Below are 27,040 nucleotides of genomic sequence, written 5' to 3'. Positions count from 1 at the left end.
TGTCTGTTGCTACGGCAATCGTTTTAAGCCGAAATCTGTGGCCAAATATTGTGCGATAGCGTTTTATCGGTGTTGTGACCTGCACTTTGGATTCATGGACGTTATTGAAAATAGAATCAACAGCATTGCGGATGAAGCCGAGGACGCGCTTATTTCAAAAGAGATTGAGGAAATACGTCGGTAAGACGCGACGTTCTTTAAAGTTTTAATTGTGGTGAATCAGATGAGCTCAGTCTTTAAACATGACAGCATACAGCTCACCACAAAAACGTAAACAAGCTAGAAAGTTACTGAAAGACCCTGACGAATTCAATGATAGTTATATATTAGCCCAACCAATAACCTAATGTCTTATAACTCGAGTGGTTAAGAACATCCTCCTCAATTTTATCATCATTTTCCCCCTCAACAAGGTTTGCTTTTTCAAATCAGCTGAGGACAGGTTTCTTCGGACAAGATGCCTGTGTCCAAACTGACGAGTCAATGCTGCCAAATGTAAAGGTTCTCGCTGCCAACACTGCAGAGCTTATGAAGGTGTGTACTGTGTACAGTAAACTCTTAGTAGACAATATTAAATTAAGAGCTCCTTAAGCATCATTTGAGTGTCATTATGCATAACCAATGTTACGTTTCTGAACAGAGCACTTCATTTTAGAGGAAGAGGAATTTGAAAAATAGAGGAAGTAAGCTGATAAAATATGCAGCTATCATTATGAATGTACTGTAAGTTTGTCTTGGTATTAAAAGAGTCACCCAAAAAGCTGATACTTTGTCAGTGCATTTCACTAGATTACTTGTGAATTCATTCATGCTGCTGGCTTTTCATCTTGTTAGTTCAAGATTCTTCCAACTTGAGCCCTGAGTGACTTCACTGATGGCTGCCTAGGTCACCTGCTGAGAGGGCATATGGTGGCTTTGTGGCGAAGAACAGTTCCTTCACAATGAGTGCTCATGAGTCCTTTAGCCTTCAGAGTTGAACACATTGATTACTAGGCTCTCAGCGGAATAAATACTCTCCGAAATGCATGATTCCTAATGTTTAAAGAACACTGAAAATGATTGCTGCTTAATTACTATATTGTCTAGTTCCATCACTCACACTGGAATTAATGTGATAGAATTCCTCCATAATATTGTGATGAAACCACAAAATGTTATCATATATATATATATATTGTTCAAAATTGAATTTTGTAATTCCTTCCTGTCAAGAAAACCAAAGGAAAAATTCCATATGCAACCACATTAATTGAATTGTTGCAAGTCTTTGTTGACATTACTGTTTATGCAGTCGGCAGATGCTTTGATGCAAAGTGACTTTTGGTCCAGTGAGGGTGTACATTTTAGCAGCTTGTACGTTCCCTGTCTTGGCGTTGCTAGCAGTTGAGCGACAAGAACTCAGTAATGTTGTTATTATTTGTTTTAAGATCTTTGATTGCATTTCAGGAAATGCAAATTCTGAAGGGAAACACAGAAAGGAAACTGAAAATAATACATTTTCAGTATGAGACCAAACTGAAGCAAGAGGTTGATGCCCTTTACACAAGTGTGAATGATAAAATCAAGAGTTTGGAGAACTACCACAATGAGGTTTGTAAACAATGCTGCTTCTATTCACATCAAGAAATCCAATATTGTTTCTATTCAGATGACGATTATGCTAGTGCATGGACCTTTCCTTCACATTGCTGTTTTTTATTTTTATTTTATTATTATTATTTAAAGAAAACATCTGTTCTTCGAAGAAGCTTTCAGCAGCAGCTCTCTGATGCAATGCAGGTAGTCAGAGCAAGCTATAAGGTACGATTTACAAGAGAATGAATTTGGAGTATCAAAAAACAATATATAAAAATTATTTTTTGTGGTAATTAACTTGATATAGTTTGTTGTTCCGAAGTTTATTCATGGCAAACATCATGTACAATTCACAATGAATGTTTTAGTATGAAATATTTTACTCTGCTATGGAAGAAAACTTACAGGAGTGAAGAAGAGATTGAGCTGGTTTGTGATGACACTAATGAAAGAGTAAAGGATCTTTTGAACGAGCTTCAAGAGAAGAGCCTAAAGATTGAGAACATGAGTGAACAGCTGAAGAAATATGAGGTACAAACCAACTGCAATTCCTCACAGAAATTGTGTACACTTGTGCACAATATTTAAATGTCCTTTAAAGGTGCAGTATGTAAGATTCAGAAACCCTTGTTATTAATGACACCTGTGGCCGTTAAGTGAACTGCAGCCAGCTACCTGTTGCTCGTGCTCGTGCACACACACCATAGGGACGCGAGCGTCGACCAAAACAATGACGTAATGTACAAAGAGACTGAAAGTGATTCACCGACATCATGATCACAGATGAGGTAGCATAATTAAAATTACACAGTTATGATTGTTTTACTACAAACTTTGAGACTGCATATTATATTTGACTCTCCAGTGCTGGAACAGGGCTAAAACAAAGTGTGGATATAGGTCTGACTATGCGAGACTGTAGTTTGAAGTAATCACTTTTCTTTGCATGATACATTGACTGCATTTATACGATAGCCTATGTCGGCATTAGCTAGCTAGCCAGCTTTATCAATAGCTGTTAGCTAAATTTGGTGGATGATGACAGTAGCTGTTTATAAAATAGACTGTACATTATAAATATGTTGACACAATTCAGTATTGATGGGATTCCATCACAACTGTCATTTTGATATATCGATGCGCTATAGTTTTATAATAATAGAATGTATATATTTTCTGTATAACCAAGTTACGTTACACTAATGAATGGAGCTTTTTGCATTATCTTGAATATTGTCTAGCATTCATTTCATGTGTTATTGAAGTTTACCTTGCTGAATAATTACTGTGAATCAGCATACCTGACTTTTAGTATAAAGAGAAGATCGTTGAAATTATTTGAAAGTTACGAAGCAAGGTAGCTTGCAATTCATCAGCGTTAGCAGGCAAGATCAAGGTAGCTAAAATTACACAGATCAATCCTTATGGCACTTTATTTCACATGCTTTGCAGTTATGTAAGCTTACCTGTCCAATAAGAAGAACGCCAGTTGAGGGTCAGTTTTGATCCCCAAAACCGAACGAATGTCCCTCCAGGAATCAAATACCCTGCCGATGTTCACTCTAGTTTTCGCTCGACCACGATCACGTTCCCGCTTAGCCAGATGGGATTCAGTAGATAAATGTTTTTTTTTTTTGTTTGTTTTTTGGCTTACTCTGAGTTTGTGTAGGAGTCAGTGTTGTGCTAGGAGCCGGATGTTTGCTGGATTCCATCTCTAAGATAAAGTTACTTAGTGTTGCAGTTTGTTGTCGCTGTTGAATAGCAGAAGAGATGCTACTGTCTGAGGCAAGGCTCTCGGGAGCGCATAAATGTCACATCCTTTGGATTTTCCCGGCAAAAGTGACCCGCTCCCTTCCGATGAAAATCAGTCTACAGGCTTTAATAGGCAACCTAGGAAGGGCTCATTTTTTAAGTTGCGTTACAAGCCGGTCACACATTGGCAAAAAAGGCGAATATTACATGAAACATTTTACATACTGCACCATTAAAAAAAACTGTTTACATTTTAGGCCTCTGTGTTTGTAGATACTGTATCTACACACCAAGATATAACTGAGAAGGACCAGAGAGAGAAAGAAGCGACACAAACAGAATTTTGTACTTTTCTAATGAATCATTTTATTTTCGTACTTCATGTTCAATGCTTTATCTTGTTTTATTTATCTATTTGTTTATTTATTTTGATAGTAGCTTTTGCGCTGAACCATTGCTTGGCCAATGGTGCATTTAGCATTAATGATGTCAATATGATTCTCTCATCTAAAATATCATCCCACTTGTGTTGTTATTGACCAGCAAGATGGTAATTATTGTTTAGTGGCCTGCTCTGTTATGGCCTGAAGTGCACTTGGGAGTGGCACGGTCCCATGGCTATACACTAATAAGCAGGTTCTTGCGTTCCACTGAGTGAAATCAATTACTTACCTTTATGCCCTTGTGAATGGGGTTACATGGAACATGAATGAACTATAAGGTGCCAATAAGTGAGGTGTCTATCATTATTGGCCTTTTTAATAGGCTGCCCCTCTTACTCCGCCTGAGAGAGTTATCTCTCACCCTTAGTGCCTGAGCTCTGTCCAACCAAAACGGCTGCTTGTGTAGGCAGATGGCCGAGAGAACGGCCATACAAAACCTGCCACTCAAAGTGTAACAAATGAGTGCAGCCGGACAGAGTTCGAGCTTTGTTCATTGTGCTAATGAGGGCTCTTACACCCACAGGAGAGATGCATGGCTAAACACCTGTAGTTCTGTCACTGCAGCAGATGGTGGAGCCAGAGTTAAAGGTTGGGCTGTTCAGAGTGAGAAAGAAGATGTTCCTTAGAGTACATCATATCTTAGATTATATTCCTGTTTGAGCAAAATCAAGCTTAGAATCTGAAAGATTAAAAAATTCAGATTAAGCTCACTGACAGGGCTGCCACTCCTTCACAGTCTGGAGTAGAAGAGGGCAGATAAAGGGAGGGAAGGATGGAGGGTGGGCAATGTTTGGGCAGAGACATTTGGGTTATGGAGGTGACCACCCTGCATGGAGTCATATGTTGATGTCAGGTTTCTGCCATGCTGGATGCTCTAATGCCATTCTTATTAGTGATAGAGTAAATCCTCTGGTCCATGACATGTACATCATCATCATCATCATCATCAAACCGTCACACTCTAAGAGTCACATTCATAACACATGGCTCCTTATTATGGGATTAATCTATAGTAAACAACTACCAGCCATATGCAAGATGTCGGGGTTTGCACTGTCATAAATCAGAGCATTATGACAGTTGCTTATTCTATGTGACTAAAACAACACCATAACTTGCATGTTGTCGGGGCTTGTTTGAGGTAGTTCCAAGCATGCCAAAAAAGAAGGCATCAAACATCAAATAAACTTATAGCAATCAAAACTTCTTTATGATTTATCTATACAATTTACTTTCTGCTTTCCTCATGAATGAGAGAGAGAGAGAGAGAGAGAGAGTGGAGAAAGGGGAAAAAAGACCCTTGAAGTTTTGAAAGCCTTTGAACGCCTGCACAATCTTAAGTGTGACAGGCATGCAAAAGCCCTGTTAATGTTCGGGGCATGAATGGTTGCTGCGGTACAAAGTAGAGGACCAACTGCGTGGATATCACAGGAACCTGATGGGCTCCATGCGGCTCCCAGTCTGCAAACTTCAGCGCAATGACATGTGATGTGATCCTGGTGACACTGCTACTGAGGGACAGCACAAAGGCAACAAGCCCCCCCCTGGAAACTGTGCTCTCTGTGAACCCCCTGGGGCTGCTCAGCCATCCTCCGGTCACCCCCCTCACACCCCAGGCCTCCCAGCCTGGCTCTGCCAAGCTTGTTAGAAAGCAGGACCCAGACTGTGGGTGGATAGGACCCAGCTGCCTTCCTTGACTTCCAGAATAAATTGACCTGAATGATAGGGGCACACAAACAGTATGATATGTATTATTCCTGTCAATAAAAATGTCCCCATGAATTATGGTCTTTGTATGTAATGTACTGCTGTCTTTCTTCCGGGTGAGAAGAAAAGGCAGAGAGAGAGAAGAGAAAAAAAATTTCCTTCTTCTAAGTGTGGTTGCTTTTTTGTTTCTCTCTTTTTATTATGCAGGGGGAAATGGTAGGAGGCAGAAAGTTGTACGATTGCTTTGTGCCTGAATGGCACTCATATTTGCCACGCAGCATGAGCGGCGTGGCTTTTGTTTTGCGCTGTAAAGGGAAAGTTAAAAGGACTTGTGTCATTTTTCAGATCGCCTCAGAAGGAGTGGAGGACCCGGAGAAAAACAGACTGGAGTCAGAGAATGAAATGCTAAAAGATAACATTGACTCACTGCACGTCGAACTGGAAGAAATTCGACAAGCCCTGGAATCCAAAGATCAGAGGCTGAGTAATGTATCTTGTGTTAGCTTGTTTATTTGTTAGACCATCCAACAATGTATGATTTACACCTTTTTTATGGGTTTGTGTGGACTCCCCCCACCCCCCAATCATTTGGCATGAGTGGTTGTTTTGAAAATATAGACCCCTTCCCTTATCTGTCCCAGTTGTGTGAGGTAGTTAACATTCAGAGTGCAATGTTTGAGAACACTTGTTGGATCATAGCTATCATCTCAAATTCTCTGGGAGTCTGTGAGGAGAAAGCAAACACAAAACAGGTGTATTCTCAAGGGTTAGGTCTTTATCTCTCATAGTGTTTGATGTTCATTCGTTGCTCATGTAACTTAGGTAACCGCCTGAATATTTTCTGTGTTTGTGATTACGCATGGCCATCTATTTTTGACATGCTACTCATTATGCAATGTAATGTGTTGTCCGCTTGAATCGAACACAAACCTGTTTGAGATATCTCCATTCAGAATGCAAAGAACCATCTGCTAAAAAGTTTTGCATTGGCTGTGACTAAAGATAAGAGTTGACCAGGTCTTAAGTCTCTAAATGGAAAAAAAGCAATTGGGCACTAACACACACTTAGCCCTTGAACTTAGTGGTTTGTGTTTGGTCAGTGCATGTGAGTGGACAAGTCAACAGCTATGCACCAGGTCAGAAGCCTGTCAGGACCCTGAGCCAGAGCAGGTCATTCAGGCCAGGGCTGAGCTTAAGTCCACTGACCTATAAGAAGAAAAATATGAACAAAGAAGAGTGGATGTCCTCTCATTGTTCTCCCAACACCAGCCTTTGTTTCTCTTCACATCATCTTCTCTAAATAATGTGAAAAGTTCTATCCATCTATCTATCTATCTGTCTGTCTGTCTGTCAGTCTATTTTCTCTCTGTCTGTCTTCTCTGTCTGTCACTTCTATTGGTGTGTCTGTCTGTCTGTCCGTCACTCTTCTATTGGTCTGTCTGTCTGTCTGTCACTCTTTTCTATCTGTCTGTCTGTCTGTCACTCTTTTCTATCTGTCTGTCTGTCACTCTTTTCTATCTGTCTTTCTGTCACTCTTTTCTATCTGTCTTTCTGTCACTCTTCTATCTGTCTTTCTGTCACTCTTTCTTTTCTGTCTATCTGCCTGTCTGTCTGTCACTCTGTCTGTCTGTCTGTTGGTCTATCTATCTGTCTGTCTGTCTGTCACTTTTCTATCTGTATGTCTGTCTGTCTGTCACTCTTTCTGTATGTCTGTCTGTCACACTTTTCTAGATGTCTGTCTGTCTTTTGTGTCTGTCACTTTCTTTTTCTCTGTCTGTCTGCTACTCTTTTGTATGTCTGTCTGTCTGTATGTCTGTCTTTCACTCTTTCTTTTCTGTATGTCTGTCTGTCTGTCTATCGGTCACTCTTTATTTCTGTCTGCCTGTCACTCTTTCTGTCGGTCAGTCTATCTGTCCGTCCGCCCGCCCGCCCGCCCGCCCGCCCATCTGTCCAGGGGCGGACTGGGACTAAAAAGTGTCCCTGGACATTCTGGCCCAGAGCGGCCCACCAAACCCTGCCCTCAATTTCAAATTTTTGTGTTGAAAAAAAAAAAAAAACATTTGTCTTGACTTCTAGTCACTCTTTCCTTTCTGTCTGTCAGTCACTCTTTCTTTTCTGTCTGTCTGTCGGTCACTCTATCTGTCTATCTATCTCTCTGTCTGTCTGTCTGTCCGTCCGTCCGTCCAGGGGAGGATTGAGACTAAAAAGTGGCCCTGGAATTTTTGGCCCAGAGCGGCCCACCAATCCTGGCCCTCAACACACCACACCATAACACACTGGCTCATTGATTTCATTTTCCAGCTCAATTTCACATTTTTGTGTTGAAAAAAATAATAATAATAATTCTGTTGACTGCTAGTCATGACAACAGGCCCCACAGTGCAAAAATTGTAATAACTTTAAAACATATAAAACTACTGTAAATGTGATGAGTGGATTTTATAAAGAAAGCACTAAAATAAGAACTTTATAGCTCAGACAAATAACATGTCCGAAATTTTTTTTTCCAACATACAGATGTTAGGTTAAAACGTACATGAAAGTACAAGGGAAAGTGTGTATTTTAGGTGCTGTGACAAGTCAGCATTTCTTCAAGGTTTTTAAAGATCTTAATCACCTTTCAACTTTTTTATTAAAGTGCAAATAAACTATTATCTTTGTTAATATGAGGTTGTGGAAACAACAAGTATAATAATAATATATTATATATGTACAGGTGCATCTCAATAAATTAGAATGTCGTGGAAAAGTTCATTTATTTCAGTAATTCAACTCAAATTGTGAAACTCGTGTATTAAATAAATTCAATGCACACAGACTGAAGAAGTTTAAGTCTTTGGTTATTTTAATTGTGATGATTTTGGCTCACATTTAACAAAAACCCACCAATTCACTATCTCAAAAAATTAGAATATGGTGACATGCCAATCAGCTAATCAACTCAAAACACCTGCAAAGGTTTCCTGAGCCTTCAAAATGGTCTCTCAGTTTGGTTCACTAGGCTACACAATCATGGGGAAGACTGCTGATCTGACAGTTGTCCAGAAGACAATCACTGACACCCTTCACAAGGAGGGTAAGCCACAAACATTCATTGCCAAAGAAGCTTGGCTGTTCACAGAGTGCTGTATCTAAGCATGTTAACAGAAAGTTGAGTGGAAGGAAAAAGTGTGGAAGAAAAAGATGCACAACCAACCGAGAGAACCGCAGCCTTATGATTGTCAAGCAAAATCGATTCAAGAATTTGGGTGAACTTCACAAGGAATGGACTGAGGCTGGGGTCAAGGCATCAAGACACAGACATGTCAAGGAATTTGGCTACAGTTGTCGTATTCCTCTTGTTAAGCCACTCCTGAACCACAGACAACGTCAGAGGCGTCTTACCTGGGCTAAGGAGAAGAAGAACTGGACTGTTGCCCAGTGGTCCAAAGTCCTCTTTTCAGATGAGAGCAAGTTTTGTATTTCATTTGGAAATCAAGGTCCTAGAGTCTGGAGGAAGGGTGGAGAAGCTCATAGCCCAAGTTGCTTGAAGTCCAGTGTTAAGTTTCCACAGTTTGTGATGATTTGGGGTGCAATGTCATCTGCTGGTGTTGGTCCATTGTGTTTTTTGAAAACCAAAGTCACTGCACCCGTTTACCAAGAAATTTTGGAGCACTTCATGCTTCCTTCTGCTGACCAGCTTTTTAAAGATGCTGATTTCATTTTCCAGCAGGATTTGGCACCTGCCCACACTGCCAAAAGCACCAAAAGTTGGTTAAATGACCATGGTGTTGGTGTGCTTGACTGGCCAGCAAACTCACCAGACCTGAACCCCATAGAGAATCTATGGGGTATTGTCAAGAGGAAAATGAGAAACAAGAGACCAAAAAATGCAGATGAGCTGAAGGCCACTGTCAAAGAAACCTGGGCTTCCATACCACCTCAGCAGTGCCACAAACTGATCACCTCCATGCCACGCCAAATTGAGGCAGTAATTAAAGCAAAAGGAGCCCCTACCAAGTATTGAGTACATATACAGTAAATGAACATACTTTCCAGAAGGCCAACAATTCACTAAAAATGTTTTTTTTATTGGTCTTATGATGTATTCTAATTTTTTGAGATAGTGAATTGGTGGGTTTTTGTTAAATGTGAGCCAAAATCATCACAATTAAAAGAACCAAAGACTTAAACTACTTCAGTCTGTGTGCATTGAATTTATTTAATATATGGGTTTCACAATTTGAGTTGAATTACTGAAATAAATGAACTTTTCCACGACATTCTAATTTATTGATATGCACCTGTATATCTAGCTATACAAGATCATAAAATGTTGTTTAAAATAGTTAGATGAAGAAAGTGTCACACAGAAGGACACTAATGACAAAGCTTAAAATTTTATGTCAATCACCCACATAACTATGTGTAAATGTTTATTTATAAAAAAAAAAAATGAAAACAAAGATGGCCAAAATATATACATATATAAATATAAACAAATATTAATATATGTAAAACATAATAAACATACCTCTTAAAGTGTAGAACTTTGCAGATATTTTGCATATTAACTGCTCATATTTTCACTGAGTTTGTTGCATCTTTATATCTGCAGTGTTTTAATTCCTTCCCCAGATTATTCTTGAGAAAAAGTGAAAAGCCGTTGTTTCTGCTATCCATGAAACAAAGTAAGCCTCAAATAGCCACAAAGTAATATTTTTCAATTATTTTCTGCATTTTTATCAGGCGTGAGCATTATTCAGCAAGCCACACTTCAGCTCCCTGTGGTATGAATAAATTATGCAAATGACTGTACTGCCCATAGTTTTACTGTTTGCAGATTTTATATATGCTGCTGTTATTGTATTTGTTGTAACTTGCAAATATTTGTCATTTTGTGATTATTCAGAGCTCATCTTATACTTAATGTTGTCTTTGGTTGTCACCATTATTGTGATTTGAATGTCAGTTAATGAGCTCCACGTGAGGTACACGGTGAATGTGCAAATTCGGAAATGCTATGATGTGTAAGTAATTTAAAAATAAAATTAACTTATGTTTTTTTAAATAAATCCATTGTGCTGGCTTTACCTTTCAGAGTTTAAGTATTCACTCTGTAATGGGGTCCGCGCGGGCATGTTGGAGCCCAGGGCGTCTGCCTATATCGCCTGTAGGATGGGCCGGTACTTGGGCAGCAACGGGCTGGCCCAAATTACCCAGTGGCCCACTGGGAAAATGCCCGGTGTTTACGATGGCCAGTCCACCCCTGGGTCTGACTGTCTGTCTGTATGTCTGTCACTCATTCCTTTTTGTCTGTCTATCACTCTTCCTTTTCTGTCTGTCTGTCTGTCTGTCTGACTGTCACTCTTTCTTGTCTTTTTGTGTGTCTGTCTGTCACTCTTTTCTATCTGTGTCTGTCTGTTTGTCACTCTTTCCTTTCTGTCTGTCTGTCACTCTTTTCAGTCTGTCTGTCTGTATATCTGTCTGTCTGTCACTCTTTGTTTTTCTCTGACTTTGTCACTCTTTTATCTCTGTCTGTCTGTCTGTCTGTAGGTCACTATCTAGCTGTCTGTCTGTCTGTCTGTCTGTCTGTCCTGTCCAGTCCATATTTACAGTGAAGTCAGGAGTTTACATACATTTAGGTTGAAGTCATTCAAACCCATTTTTTAGCCACTCCACAGATTTCATATTAGCAAACTATAGTTTTGGCAAGTCCTTTAGGACATCTACTTTGTGCATGACACAAGTAATTTTTCAAACAATTGTTTACAGACATATTGTTTCACTTTTAATTGACTATATCACAACTGCAGTGGGTCAGAAGTTTACATTCACTAAGATAACTGTGCCTTTAAGCAGCTTGGACAATTCCAGAAAATGATGTCAAAACTTTATTCAATTAGCCAATTAGCTTCTGATAGGAGGTGTAATGAATTGGAGGTGTACCTGTGGATGTATTTTATGGTCTAACTTCAAACTCAGTACCTCTTTGCTTGGCATCATGGGAAAATCAAAAGAAATCAGCCAAGACCTCAGAAAACAAATTGTGGACCTCCAAAAGTCTGGTTCATCCTTAGGAGCAATTTCCAAACGCCTGAAGGTACCACGTTCATCTGTACAAACAATGTATAAACACCATAGGACTACGCAGCCATCATACTGCTCAGGAAGGAGATGCATTCTGTCTCCTAGAGATGAATGTAATTTGGTGCGAAAAGTGCAAATCAATCCCAGAACAACAGCAAAGGACCTTTTGCAGATGCTGGAGGAAACAGGTAGACAAGTATCTATATCCTCAGTAAAATGAGTCCCATATCGACATAACTTGAAAGGCTGCTCAGCAAGGAAGATGCCACTGCTCCAAAACCACCATAAAAAAGCCAGACTACAGTTTGTAAGTGCACATGGGGACAAAGATCTTACTTTTTGAAGAAATGTCCTCTGGTCTAATTAAACAAAAATTGAACTGTTTGGCCATAATGACCATCATTATGTTTGGAGGATAAAGGGTGAGGCTTGCAAGCCGAAGAACACATCCCAGTTGTGAAGCATGGGGGTGGTAGCAGCATGTTGTTGGGGTGCTTTGCTGCAGGAGGAACTGGTGCACTTCACAAAATAGATGGCATCATGAGGAAGGAAAATTATGTGGATATTTTGAAGCAACATTTCAAGACAACAGCCAGGAAGTGGTAAATGGGTCTTCCAAATGGACAATGACCCCAAACATACCTCCAAAGTTGTGGCACAAATGGTTTAAGAAAAACAAAGTCAAGGTATTGGAGTGGCCATCACAAAGCCCTGACCTCAATCTGATAGAAACTTTGTGGGCAGAACTGAAAAAGCGTGTGCGAGCAAGGAGACCTACAAACCTGACTCAGTTATACCAGTTCTGTCTGGAGGAATGGGCCAAAATTCCAGCAACTTACTGTGAGAGGCTTTTGGAAGGCTACCCAAAACGTTAGACCCAAGTTAAACAATTTAAAGGCAATGCTACCAGATACTAACAAAGTGTATGTAATCTTCTGACCCTGGAAATTCTGGGAATGTGATGAAAGAAATAAAAGCTGAAATAAATTATTATCTCTATTATTCTGACATTTCACATTCTTAAAATAAAGTAGTGATCCTAACTGAACTAAGACAGGGAATGTTTTCTATGATTAAATGTCAGGAATTGTGAAAAACTGAGTTTAAATGTATTTGGCTAAGGTGTATGTAAACTTCTGACTTCAACTGTATATATTTATAAATAAATGCATCCTCTTTCTTCTCTCCATAGCTCTGGAATTGGCACAGTTAATATCAGAGATTGAAAACAGCAAAAAGGCCCTGCAAATGGTATTATAAAGTTTACATGGAAGTCTAAAAATTACTACCACACTTTTGAGTGGCAAATGATGTTTGATACAGTAGCTTATTTATCAAACTTTCATTTTCCTTTATTGCAGTTGACAGATGAACATGAGCGACTGAAGATGGAGTTAAGCCTTGAAAGGGAAAGTGACAAAAAAAAGGTGAGATTTTTACCTTTTTTTAAATAAAATGTAAAATAACTCAAATGTTAATATAAAAATGTACTCTTTTAAGTTGATCCAACTGTAAGTCGGTGGTACTTCAAAAAGATTTTATGACTAGATCAGCAGCTTTCTCCTTCCTAAAATATTCCTGTAATCTGTATTGCCCCCAGGAAATTATTTTCCTTACCAGAAATGGTTACTGTGTGACATCTTAGATAAATATGGCAGCATATGTCAGGTTTGCAGCACAGGCAATGTTTTCCCTCATAATTTTGCATGCTGTACCCGTGTGTTAGCTCTGTGAGCAGAGAGAAGCATGCCAACGGAGCATATTACCATGAATTAAATACTGTGCAGCAACTGGTGCATGAGAGAAAACTGTAAATTATTTTATGATATTTGATCAAGCACAGCTGAGGATATTCAGCATCAAGGCTGACATTGTAGCATGTTGATACTGGTAAAACATTTGGCGAATGGACGTGGCGCAGCGTTTGTGACACGTATTGATATAGCATTGTTTATTTAGTGTTTTATCATTTTGTGCAGTAAAGATGAAGTGTGTGTGAAATAGCACTGCGTGGTGTTAAAATTGGGGCCATGCCAGAGTTTATATTATTGAACTACAGTAAGAAACCATGTGGTCAGAGCGCTTTGTTTTGCATTTTGAATAAGCTCTAAATTGGACTGATGCCTTGTATTCATAAGTCATGTGCTAAAACGTTGGCCTGTTTATTTAGTTAACCATCAAAACCATTACATGCAATATAGGTTAATTAAAAAATATTGTAAAATGTAGAATGTTCATTTTGATACTAAAAATACAGAAGTTTTAACAGATCTTAAAGTTATTCAAGCAGTAGTTTGCAAGTATCAGTTTACACAGCGTCTGCAGTTGATTGCAAGGAACAATATGCATCAAGTCTGTCACACAATGGCTAGAATTAAAATATGAACACAGAGGACAACGTAAAAAGAGTGTGAAAGACTCTATGGTACTCAGCCATTGAATTCGGCCACACAGAATATAGAAGGTTAAAAGTCTCCCCCTGGCCTGGCAGCGTTGCCGGGAGACAAGCAGCATGGGTCCTGTCAAAGCTGGCATAATTTACCCTGCAATCAAACACTCATATTAGCACCAACTCTTCAACAGAGTAAAGAAGGATACACATACAGATGTTTACTGTTGCCACTTGTTGCCAGAAGATGATCTTTTTATTTTATTTAGCCAAACATGTTTTATTTTTTTAATTTTTTTTGGCATCAGTGTAAATAAAGAAAATGGATATAGAAATGAGTTATACTATTATGAGAAAGCTCAGGGGTGAAAATAAAATGATGAACTGAAAATTGTCATTAACACTGATTTAGTGATTGATTTATTCTAAAAAAGTAGTGTTATGTAATTTGAAGTATATAATTGATTTAGACAAAAATTGGAAAAGATGGAAAGAAATATCTAGAAAATAATATAAATATTCAGTCATTTGTATGTATCATTTTTTACCTATAGTATGCTGATGTGTATTATTTCATGATACAGTTATTTTCTACTCACTTTTGTTGCATTTTCTTTTCTTAATTTTGTTTGGCTCCAGGCCAAACAAATAGAGTGTCTTATAATAGAGAGGCATATTAGTTTCAGATCAGTAATGTTCTTCCGGCTCTTCACTTATTACTGAGTGGACACAAAACCTTGTTGGACTAGGAAAGAGACTAATGGAGCAGGTGGTGACCAAACACTCTCCATGTTGAAGCCCTGGTAAAAAACACTAATAAAGACCTCCTTAATGTTGTTTGAGCCACCGGGAGAAAAGGATTATCCATATTTAGTGCAGTAGTTCAGATTGGCCTCTTTTCAGTCTTGCACCCTTTGTTGAGCCGGCCTTTTATGCTATGACTGACAAACTCAATGTTAAGGTCTAGCGTGGTGGCTATGCATAAAAATGTAAAGTAAAAAAATGACATTTTGAAAAAGCGATGTTTTTCTCCACTTTATTTTGGTGACTTTGATCAATGGAGCAGAAAATTTGTTTCCATAGCCAGAGGGCTGCGGGAAAGACCCAATAATGAGAGGCTGAAGCCCAGGCCAGAGTTAAGTGTAAAGCTCAGCTGGGTGTACACTTTGCCTCTGTGAAAAGACACCCAAACGAACAGCCCCCTCAACCACACAGCCACACAGGTCAACAGCACCATTGGATGACCATTCTTGAAGTTTCAGAATACTACATTTCTTCACTGACAAATTGATGACACTTTTTCAGCACATGCCCAGTAGAGTTTTCTTCTGAGAGAAAGAAGTGTGATAGTTTCACTTAGTGAGACATTTTAAAAAAAAAAGTTTTTTTTAAATAAAATTCAAACTTGTTGCCTTTGAATTCAGACTTGAAATGAAAATCTATTTGATCCCTAGGTTGCTGGTTAAAAGTTAACATGAGTGACTGTCACTGGCAACCATACAAGAATTCATAATGCAGTGCCGTTGAGGGCAATTGAATAAAATTTGTAAAATTCAGCACCCAGTTAACATAATCTAGTTGAAGACTCGTCTGTTGATGTATATATTTTTGTAAAAATTATTTAACTTATAATTATAATGCAGTTTTACATTTAATTAATCCATATATATATATATATACATGTGTATATGTGTATGTGTGTATATATATATATATATATATATATATATATACTGTGTATGTGTGTATATATATATATATATATATATATATATATATATATATATATATATATATATATACAGTTATAATCGACTTAGAGAACTTATTGTTGATTTAAATGTACAATCATAAATATCAGAAATATATATGGTATATATATATATATATATATATATATATATATATATATATGTATGTATGTATGTGTGTGTGTGTGTGTGTGTGTGTGTGTGTGTATGTGTGTGTGTCTAGTTATAATCCACTTAGATGCATTATCATTGATTTAAAAGTAAAATTCATCAGAAATACATAATCTAAACAAACAACCCTACTTCAGTTTTCAATAGTTTCCTAGGGATTATAAAAACAACAACAACAAAAGAATGATGAGAACATATCTGGTATATATCCATATATCCAGTATATATACAGCAGTGTGCCAGAATTTTTGGCACTTCTGAAAAGTTTTGCATAGTGAGGATGTCTTCAAAAATAATGCCATAAATAGATTTAAATGATAAATTCCAGTAAACATAAAGAAAGCTAAATCAGGGGGCCTGGGTAGCTCAGCGAGTATTGATGCTGACTACCACCCATGGAGTCATGAGTTCGAATCCAGGGTGTGCTGAGTGGCTCCAGCCAGGTCTTCTAAGCAACCAAATTGGCCCTGTTGCTAGGGAGGGTAGAGTCACATGGGGTAACCTCCTCGTGGTTGCTATAATGTGTGGTTCTCACTCTCTGTGGGGTGCATGGTGAGTTGTGTGTGGATGCCGCGGAGAATAGCGTGGGCCTCCACACGTGCTTCGTCTCCGCAGTAACGTGCTCAACAAGCCACGTGATAAGATGCACGGATTAACGTCTCAGACGCGGAGGCAACTGAGATTTGTCCTCCGCCACCAGAATTCACTACGCCACCACGAGGACTTAGAGCGCACTGGGAATTGGGCATTCCAAATTGGGGAGAAAATAAAAAAAAAAAAAAAAAAAAAAGAAAGCTAAATCAATATTTGTTGTGACCACCTTTGCCTTCAAAACAGCACCAATTCTCCTAGGTTCAACTGGACACAGTTTTCCTTGGTTGTTGGCAGATAGGATGTTCCAATCTTCTTGGAGAATTTGCCACAGTTCTTCTATCTATTTAGGCTGTCTCAGTTGCTTCTGTCTCTTCATGTAATCCCAGACTGACTTATGATGTTGAGATCTGGGCTCTGTGGGGGCCACACCATCTGTTGTAGGACTCTTCGTTCTTTTTCTATTCAATTCTGTTTGCAAAGGGAATGTTGAAATCTAAAATTGATATTTCTACTGATACATTAAAAGCAGAATATATAAAATAACCATCTAAAGGCAAACGTTTCTGTATATATATATATATATATATATATATATATATATATATATATATATATAATACATTCTGTATATAAGTTTTTGAAGAAATCTGGGCAAATCTTAAATACTCCTTGAGTGGCCAGGACTTTTGGAATGTTTGCGAGTAAGCACGTGCAGCCCACATATGAAGTCTTGTCTGATCCTAAGATAACATTTTTATTTTCCTTTGCAGATAAAACAGTTAAAAGAGGAAATGGAGAAAGAAACGGCATGCGTTGAAGCCTTACGCATGAAAGAGGTGTGTATGAGACGCAGCTGAACACATGCTCAGAAAACATGCCTTAGTTACGGCACAGACCTGACGCATTTCAGCACGGCCTGTTGGCGAGTTATCTGTCTCAGGATGTTTGAAGGTCCTGAACTCTTAGCCAAAGCGTAGTCCCTCCGTCACCCCAGACATCAGAGTCCTAAAGCAAAGACGGAGGATAAGGTGCACACGCAGTGTCTAAGTCGTATCGATTTTAACCATGAGCCTGGGGTTAAACTACAACCCACACCAACACTGAACTGCATTCATTAACAGCCATATGTGATGGATGGCATCTCCCTCTTCCTTCTTAAAAAAAAAAAAAAAAAACATCTTAAGTGCAAACTTGTCCTTTCTCTTCGAAAACACATCCCATGTGCCTTGTTTTGAGACAATTAATTACAAGCTCACTAACGAGTGAAATAAATTTTGTGAAATTAATTGGATAGTTCACCCACAAATTGGGTGAAAATGTTATTTACTGTAAGGTACTTATGATGGAAGTGAAAGGGACCAGCCCATAAACATTAAAATACATATCATTTCAAAAGTATAGCCACAAGACATAAACCTTACACAAGTTAACATGATTTTTGTGTGATAAAACCGCTTTGTAACCTTAAATGTGTAAAGTTACATCCAATATGACAACTTGTTGTCATGACTAAATAGCAGCAGTAGACCCTGTAATCTGGTTAACACTGTAAAGACGGTAAATCCCTGATGTCATCACACTAAAATCATGTTAACATAATGTTTACGACTTGTGGCTATACTTGAGAGTAGGGCTGTCGATTTAACGTGTAAATTTAGTGTGATTGATTATATAAAAAAATAATGCGTTAAAAATTACCGCAATTAATCATGTCATGTCAGTGGCATGTGGTGGACTTTTGAAATGAGGAGATTCATTTCTTTTTTTTCTTTTTTTTTTCTTCTTCATTTTTTTTTTTTTTTTTTGGCCAGTGTAAACTCATGTTTTTGTTCTGTTTGATATTTACATAGCTTTCCGATTTAACCCATACAAATCTGAAATCTGATATATAACAACAATTATATAAAAAAGTAGGCCTATATAAAATGATAAAAAGTCACATATTTAAACATATATGCAACAACATATATTTCAAAATACTATAAAATTACTGTATATTTTCCTAAATCATACTTTATTATAATCTAATTTGAATAGGCTATGTAGCCTACATATATGCCCAAATAAATGATCTGTAGTTTTATATATATGTAGATTTCCAGAATTATCAGATTTTTGTATGGGAAGACATTTGAAATACCTTTTATCTTACACTGTTAATAAGCATACAATACTTATATTTTTGTATATTCATATTTATTAAATCAAGTCAAATCAAAGACTCATCAAGTTTATGCATTGTATTATAATTATTATTTTTACATTGCTTCAAATACAATACCTTGCCCTACAATAATACAGCAACAAGCATATTTCATGTATATTTTATCTGTTGTCTATTATTATTTTTTTATAGTCACCTAATTTTTGGATCATTAGTCATCTCCTTATTGTTAAACACTGCCAGTTTCTTGATGACATAGAGCTGCCACCTGTAACTGCTTACTAAAAACCACTCACTGACATCATTTCATGTTTCAAGTCATTTCAAGTTGATTTTGATTTGGACATGACAACAAGTGCTGTTGTCCATGTCGGTTAGTTGTTTACTGTGCACTTACGTCAGTTCGTCGCATTTATAGCGATCTGCAGAGACACGCTGTGAGTACACATATTATAAATATTTAAATATAACTATAATCTAAACTCTCTGTGTAGCTGATCCTCTATCAAAATTCCCAAAGCATCAAGGCTCCAGACTCCACCTTTGTCTTTTTTTTTTTTTTTTTTTTGCTCATTCATGGCTTGTCAAGGCTCCATCAGGGAGGGAGGGGGGTTAGAATGGGGTGATCAAGACGATGACTCTGTCAACATAGTGACTACATAGAGGTGGCAGAGGAAGCGACCAGTGTGAATCCCTAGCCGCAGTGCCTAGGTAATGGTGAAATATGGCATGCAGCTGACACAACACGGTGACAGGCTAGAGTGGATGAAGGGGTACTGATGAATAGAAGTGGACAATAGGCCCAGTTTAAAGTCCACTTCATAAAGGGTGCCCTTACAATGAGCTCGGCCACTATAGCGGCTAGCTATTATGGAAATGTGCGGAACTTTTAAATTTCGATCTTAACTGACGTGTGCCTGTCCCTGTATAGAGAGTGACTCAAGCTTAGATACAATGTGCACACAAGTTCATTTATTTGCTTTGACAAACAATCATTCTATAAGTATTTGTTTGAAAGTGATTGCTCTATCCTTCAAAATCAAGTTTTGATTGATTTTTAATTGATACCAATATGTTTTCCAACCAAATATATAGTACATGGAATACAATTAATTCTCCAGTTGAATTAGCTATTGTGAAATATTTTCTGACAAAAAAAGTAATCGTTCATCCTGCATCGATCAAACTAATAAGGAAACAGACTGAAGTGTTACATGACTGTGTAACATCATTAGTGTCTGTGCTCAATGCAGAGTGCTTCACGAATCCCTACACAACTCACTAACTTATTGTCACAAATCAACACCTACGCCTACTCCCTTATACACACAATGGGTCTTTGAACCCTCTGGGGGGTTCAAACTTTTTTCTCCCATTCTCTTTTTTTCTTTGATTAGGAAGAAAGAAAAAGGGTGGACTGACACCTTTTCTGTGTTGGGTTAGACTAACAACACACTCGGCACCCACTCTTACTAATAGAAACTTTAAAAGGGACTCCCACGTTCTGTTAAGCCTTTTGGGGGAACATGGGTAGAAAAGTGGATGTCCGAGCTGACCTGAGGTGACCTGACCTTCACACTGCTCTGAGCATACGCACTCAATCAGCCAACATGACATTCCACAAAGCTGTGTCAGGCCTTGATTGGACATGCCTCACAAAGTGGACATTTGGTGTTAAAATGACCCTTTGTGAGTGATGGATTGATATTATGACATACAGAATATCGCCCTCCATTTAAATCTCCATTGGAAAACAGATAAAGCACAGACGGTGTTCTAAAGCCATTTCTTTTTTCTGAGCCAAGGTGGACAGGTACATAAATCGTGTTGATAGATTCAGTAGGATAGTTTCCTGAAAGGGAAAGTTCACCTAAAAAAAGAAAGTTCTGTTATCATTTATTCCCGGTCATGTCATACAAATCCCATATGACTTTCGTTCTTCCATGGAACACAAAAGGAGATGCTAGGCAGAATTTAGGCAGCCTGAAGGCTAATTTATACTTACTGGGCGAACAGACTTAGCTTAGTTCGCCTACAAATGATGATGAAGTGCAGTAACGTTTATGCACATCTCTAAAATTCTTGACCTAGGAGAACTCAGCTGGTCGAAGAGCATTGATGATCGGTTAAAACTAATCGTGGGTGTGGTTTGGACGTGATATTTCTTTATTTACAATCGCACATGCCAGCTGAGGAGTTGTTATCTAGGACAGGTTACTGTCATTAAAATGGATAACTTTGAAGCCCGTCTCTCAGAGGTTGTGTGGAAGTATACTTTTTTTTACATGATTTGCAACACAAATTCTACAAAGGCAGCGCGGCCATGACAAATGAGTAGAGAGAGATTGGAGTTTTTAAAAGTGGAAGGGGCTGTGACAAGTTTAATAAGCAAAGAAGCGACACAGCTCTAAAAGCGGCGGTCCATGGAGAGAAAAACCTGCATTATTGGCTTTACTTGTGGCTGGAACAGTACGTTAAACACCGTGACATCACACTAAACAAACTAATTTTAAAACGACGTTGCGCATAGTATAAGCGCTGGCTTCGTTCGCCTAGGGTGTTCAGTTCGTCCTGGAGAAAAAAGTTTGGCTTCCATAGTATAAATCAGGATTGAGTCACCATACACTTTCATTGTATGGAAAAAAAAAGATGCAATGAGCGTGAATGGTGACTGAGGCCATCAGTCCCCAACATTCTACCTAACATCTCCCTTTATGTTCCATAGAAGAAAGAAACTCGCATGGGTTTGGAACAACATAAGGGTTAGTAAATGATGACAGAGTTGTCATGTTTAGGTGAACTACCCCTTTGCGGGCTGTACTGAAAACGCAAATGCACAAGAATAAAATTTTATTTATCCTCCTCTGTTGACATTCAAACACTGTACAGTGATGCATTATTGTGATTGTACTTATGTATATGTTAGGCTGTATCATTGTGATTTTCATGTTGCCAGAAAACAGCCTTTGAAAAGAAGTTTGAGGAGCAGAGGCTGACAGAATACACAACCATGGAGGTACATTAACCATTCTCTTTGTTGAAGAAGGCAAGATTGTCAAGGAGCATATGTACATGCATAAGCTTCTCTGAATCTTGATTTGCATTTTTTGTCTTCAGGTTGTTGGAAATACAGAGTTGGATCAAAAATTAAAAGAACTAAGAAAGATTGAGGCAGAGCAGAAAAATAAGATTAAAAGGTATTAAAACTTTGAGAGAGATCATTCTTACAGTACTTGTTCTAAATTGTTCAGTCTCTTACTGTTTCATGTTTTCAACAGCCTCAATAAGCAGTTGTGCATCTCCAATCAGGTGTGGGAAAAGAAGTTTGAGATTTTAAGACAGAGGTACACAACAAAATTGTGTAACTCTAAATGTTGCTTTAATAGGCTCTATGAGCTGTGCTACATTGACTATTTCTCTCTCAAGTTTCCATGCCATCAAGAATGAGATGTTCTTAAGGCAGACGTTGCAACGACAGGAAGCTATTCTACACAACGCCTCAGTCAGCTTTGCGGTCAGTACATTATCTCGGAGCACAACAGTTTTTTCAGCTGACCACAAACAAATCACTTTGAATTAATATGCTCTCCGATGACATTTGCTCTACATATGTGGCTGAGTTTTGAGTTAGACCAAAACATGTATTTTCCTTCATCAAAGCTCCCGATGTTACCATGCTGAAAGACGGCAGGAGCTTTAATCATGTAACCCTTAAAGAAGTCTGCACCTGTGGCCTGTCCCACACACACAAACACACACAGAGCACATATACAGTGGAGGTTAACGCAGAACAGACTTTAACAGGTGCATGCCCATTAAGCCCCTCATCTCTGGCCTCAATTGGTGCAGGCTGATGAATATGCATCAGTTTGGGCTGGTTTTGTTTTGCTCTGCTCCCCACACCCCATTTAGCAGCGGACAAACACAACTCAAATAACCTCGTTGAGGCCTGCTTGTGCCGGATGTCATTTATTACACAAATAATACACATGGAAACCTTGGGAATACCTTGGTGCGACAACAGCAAGTGACACCACTTGTGTACAATTACAGGGAGGTGTACCTAACGTTTGCCATGAATATGATATATTTGTAGCATACTTGTCTCTCTGTGTGTGTATGTACTTAGCTATAGTCTGGGGTCAAATTTGTCCCCAGAAGTGAGCTAAATCTGACAACACCTTGCTTTGGGGACGTTTAAGGATGTCCTAATTTGGTATAACAATTACTTTATTATTTTGAAAATGCTAAAGGTTTTCTCTTAGCTTTAGGGTTAGTGTTTGGTTATATATATATATATATATATAAACTAAACAAAAGCAATAAAGGGTATGTCCTTATTTAGATAACTAAGTTAGTGTATGTACTTGTGTCTGTTTGTGTGAAGCTTAGAGAGTTTCAGTTGTCTTTTTCCTGCAGATGGATGTTCCTTTTTCATCACAGCAGAAGAGTACAGCAGACGGTAGCTTTAAAAAGTTGTGCTCTACCAGTGTGGCTCCCTTGGTGAGGAACTTTTCAATTGAAACCGTTCTGTTTTAAGTGTGTTGAACTCTGTAGCTGAAATGTCCCTCTGCTCTAAGCCAAGTATAGGTGCTGGAGGCCAGCAGGGGATGCATAGGGCGAGTGGAACCACGGACATCAGTCTACAGAGAGAGAAAGGGGCAGATGCTCTCCCTGGCTTAGGTTAGTGCACTCCATATCCATCTGAAAGAGACAATACCAGAGATCAATAAATTCAACAACTTCTAAGGAATTTACCTTGCTTACAGCTGTAGTATAACTTAAACACCTGTCCTCAAATTTAGAAAAATATCAAAAAGAATGTTTAATAAATTTTTTAAGATATTGATTTCATCAAACACCACTCTGAAAGGCTGCCTTGTGAGCTATTATCATATTAGCACTGACAAAAGAGGCATAGGAATGAGAAATGATGGAGAGAGTTGTCTTGCCACAGCTACTTTTTAATCTCTCTTTTGCCTATTATTGACTTTCTGATGATTGGGATCTAGGCTAATGAGCTTAGCAGACATGGCTAGATAACTACAAGACTTAATACCTTCTGTCAATATGGAAGCTCTCAGACACAAATATCTGATGCACAGAAGCTAACTAATCAATCTGCCAGATTACACCGCTGTGCTGTTGGGGGATTTCAACAGGCCGGTAATCATAGACAATAGATGTGTGTTGTTGACTGCTCTAAAGTTGTTGCGACAATTTTTTGTAATCTCAGGGAAATCATGTTTGTAACACATAAATGTAAAAAAAATAAAAGTAAAAATATGCTTCCAGTCTCATATCTAAGGCATTTTTAAACAAATGGTTAGATTTATCAACACTGCCAAAAGACGGAACTACATATTTTTTAATTTGACAATTTATATTTTGCATGAATAGATTTTACAAAGGCATTAACAATTGTTTTCTACATACAGTATTTGCTTAAGCACTTGAGAAAAACCCTGTACTTGCAGCCTGAGCTCTGGATAGAGATGTCTAAAGGGCCTCTAATGCAGTAGATTGTAGGGGGTCAGCATGGAGGGGGGTCACTGGTCCTCAGTCCAGAGGGCCTGGCCAGTGACCTCTACAAGAGCTATCCGGCCCCAGTCTAAACCATGAGAATCTGGTCCATACATCACTACTGACACCCAATAATTGAGACACTGGAGATAAGGCACCGGCTACTGAGGGTCTTGACACTTGGAAAGAGTCGGCAAACATTGTTGTCACACAGCAGATTATGTTTATTCTCTGGGTCACCAATCTAAGGTAGTGTGAATAATTACAAGCCTGTATGGAAAACTTACAAGCTCTTATTTAGACATCTGAGCTGTGGCTGCCTGTCTGATAGGACATTCATTTGTGTTTTTTCATGTCACTGTCTTGTTAGCTAAGCATCATTTTTAATTTGTACTTTGGTTGCAAATATTCTCTCCTATGATTAATCAGATTTACAGCCAATGTGTTTGACTAAGTAAAATGCCACAAATCAAACACACACACAAAACAATGTTTAATATTTTAAACACGAAACATTTTAACTGAATTTCAAACATTGTTAAAGTGAGAAAAACTTGCTTAGCAGCATGTTTTATTGCTGTTAAAATCACACTTGTTTTATACGAAAGATTTAAATGTTCCTTCTTTAAATGGCAAGTGCCTAAGTCTTCAAAGTCACTCTGCAAATGATCAAAAGAAGGGGGGACAAGACTGCAAGACTGCTTGGACACGCAACCATAATAAATTTTGTTTTTTCTTCCTTTTTGTTCATGAATACGTCTGGGCCATATGCTTTGCTGCAGAACTATTTGAAAGAGGCATTTACAAACCCAGGCCCACCACATTAAACTCTATAACAATCTTCATTCATGGTAACTTATCAGACTCAATTAATCAACCTCAACAATGGCAATTCTGATGTGTTCAAGCAACCTGAAAGGCCTAGGTCACCATTAGGGCAGTCCTGAGCTTGACTTTTTTTTCTTTGCACTTAAAACGACATATTCTGTCATCATCCTTTACTAAGATGCCTTTTACCTCATATTTAGATCCATGGCCAAAAGAAAAAACTGAATTAAAACATGTTGAAAATAAACACCTTTTGCAGTTCAAAATGAGCTTTCTGTTACAAAGGCCCTCAGTTGATAAAAAGCCTCTCAGTAAGTCTCAAAGGAACATGTCTTCTCTGCTGCAATGTGAATGGTATTGTTATGGCTATTCCAGTGGGCTGAAAAGGGGTAACCACTGGTTTGATTCGGTTACACGGTGTGGTTAAGTTCCCCCTCCCACCACCTTGGTGTCTATGGAGGGTCCGTGACCTGTTTTGAATCGGCCAGGGAAATGTCATGTTGCCCCTCCCATGGGCAGTACTCACATTCACTTGATTGGTACCAAAAATGACTTGGGATGGTAAAAACCACTGTTCCTTCATCACAATTTATAGGTGCTATCATTTCAATGAAATTTATGATTTACTACTGATATTACATTATATGGCTGATAGAATGCTAAAATACACTGCCTCAAACTTATAATTTTCATTTTTTTGTGAAAGCTGAACTTTCTAGTATTTTCGGTTATTTTAATGAACAACTCATTGTAAGTTATTTAAATGGGCTAAAAGATTCTGATTAATTTGGATTTGCTAAAGTGTTTACTGATATTATTGCAGATTCCCAACTGGCCCTTGCCGAAGAGAAGGATGACGAATTCTTCTCCCCCTCTGAACAGGCAACCACCTTTTAAAACACTCTTTGTCAAAAGTCTTTTAATAGAATAAATTCAGACCATAGTTGTAATGGACTGTTCTGAATCCTTGCACTGTGCATCTTCAGTTCATCTACAGTTCATCTACAAATTGTTCTAAAATAAAAGTTGTGTAATGTTATAAGTTAGAAATGAACTCAGTCATTGAATAATGAACAAGAATCTATGATATGGCAATGAGATGCATTTGAAATTTGGAATTGCCATATTTCCTCGATTGTTTTGCTTTTAGTAAAAAAGAAAACAATAAAAGAAAACATTTACACATTAATTCCTATTTCATACATCTGAACATAAGTCAATTAATTTAGTCAGTGTGGATATCATGAGTTTGAAATGGGGTTCAACCTGCTCGGCATGCTTTTGGGCAATACAAAGAGATAACTCGAAATCTCTTTAAGAAAATTCATTATATTTCTCCTATAGTAAAGCAACATAGAGCTCCCATTAAGGGAAAACAAAGGCCATCATGACTTTAATTGACTGTAATTGACTGTGCTTTGAATGGACTCTGTCTACTCCAGCTCTTAAGCCTGAATGTTGTTGGAGAGGTGTAGACATGAGTAACTGTATGCATTCTTCTGCCGCAGTAAAGAGTGCTCCAAGAATAGTCTTTAGCTTTCCGCATGCCGCATACAGCACAAAACCAGCGGAATGCAAAGCTTTGGAGGCGATCTCAATGGCTGTGAAGCCGAACAATAAGATCTTGGCTCTCAAACCAATTTCAGTCTTTAGTCTTGCTCTACCCCCATCTCTTTCTATCAGTCTTTATTTCCCTTCTTCACACTGTACTGAGTGTACAGACTAGCACCTTCCACTATTGTTAAGTTTTTTGGATTGCACTCTCAAAAAAAATTAAGAAAGAGTTAATCTTGCTTTGAACTCTTTAACAGTAGTACCATTGACCTTCTAAACAGAACAGAATGATTCAGCTGGGGAGTTATCCTCAAGATGCAGTGTTCTATATAAATGGTGTCCCTCTGTGGCAAACCCCTGTGGTGCTGTTTTCCAAACTCTGGTCTCACCAGACCCCACTGACCCTCAGGGACAAGCTTAGAATCAATTACCAATTTCCCCTTTAACTATCTGCCATGTAAAATGGATGGTTATTGGGTTATGACTTGATCAGCCTGATCACTGTGCCGTGACCCTTTTC

At 38.3% G+C, this 27,040-nt stretch overlaps 1 protein-coding gene across 1 annotated transcript; it reads left to right on the top strand.

Annotated features, from left to right (window-relative positions):
- On the top strand, positions 1–26,056 carry LOC127440467 (uncharacterized protein C10orf67, mitochondrial-like). The gene is made up of 16 exons (XM_051697050.1): positions 1–180; positions 414–534; positions 1,447–1,590; positions 1,726–1,800; positions 1,972–2,106; positions 5,823–5,961; positions 12,739–12,797; positions 12,908–12,973; positions 17,222–17,287; positions 21,572–21,631; positions 21,733–21,812; positions 21,894–21,959; positions 22,042–22,129; positions 23,035–23,118; positions 23,196–23,298; positions 25,790–26,056. The coding sequence occupies exons 1-16, from the start codon at positions 95–97 to the stop codon at positions 25,861–25,863; spliced, it is 1,446 nt and encodes a 481-aa protein (XP_051553010.1). The 5' UTR covers positions 1–94; the 3' UTR covers positions 25,864–26,056.
- Positions 26,057–27,040: the final 984 nt, after the last annotated feature.

This window comes from Myxocyprinus asiaticus, chromosome 5 (genome assembly GCF_019703515.2).
Source record: "Myxocyprinus asiaticus isolate MX2 ecotype Aquarium Trade chromosome 5, UBuf_Myxa_2, whole genome shotgun sequence".
NCBI lineage: Eukaryota > Metazoa > Chordata > Actinopteri > Cypriniformes > Catostomidae > Myxocyprinus > Myxocyprinus asiaticus.
Note: the sequence above shows the minus strand (reverse complement) of the source record. Positions and strands in the feature narration are given on the sequence as shown.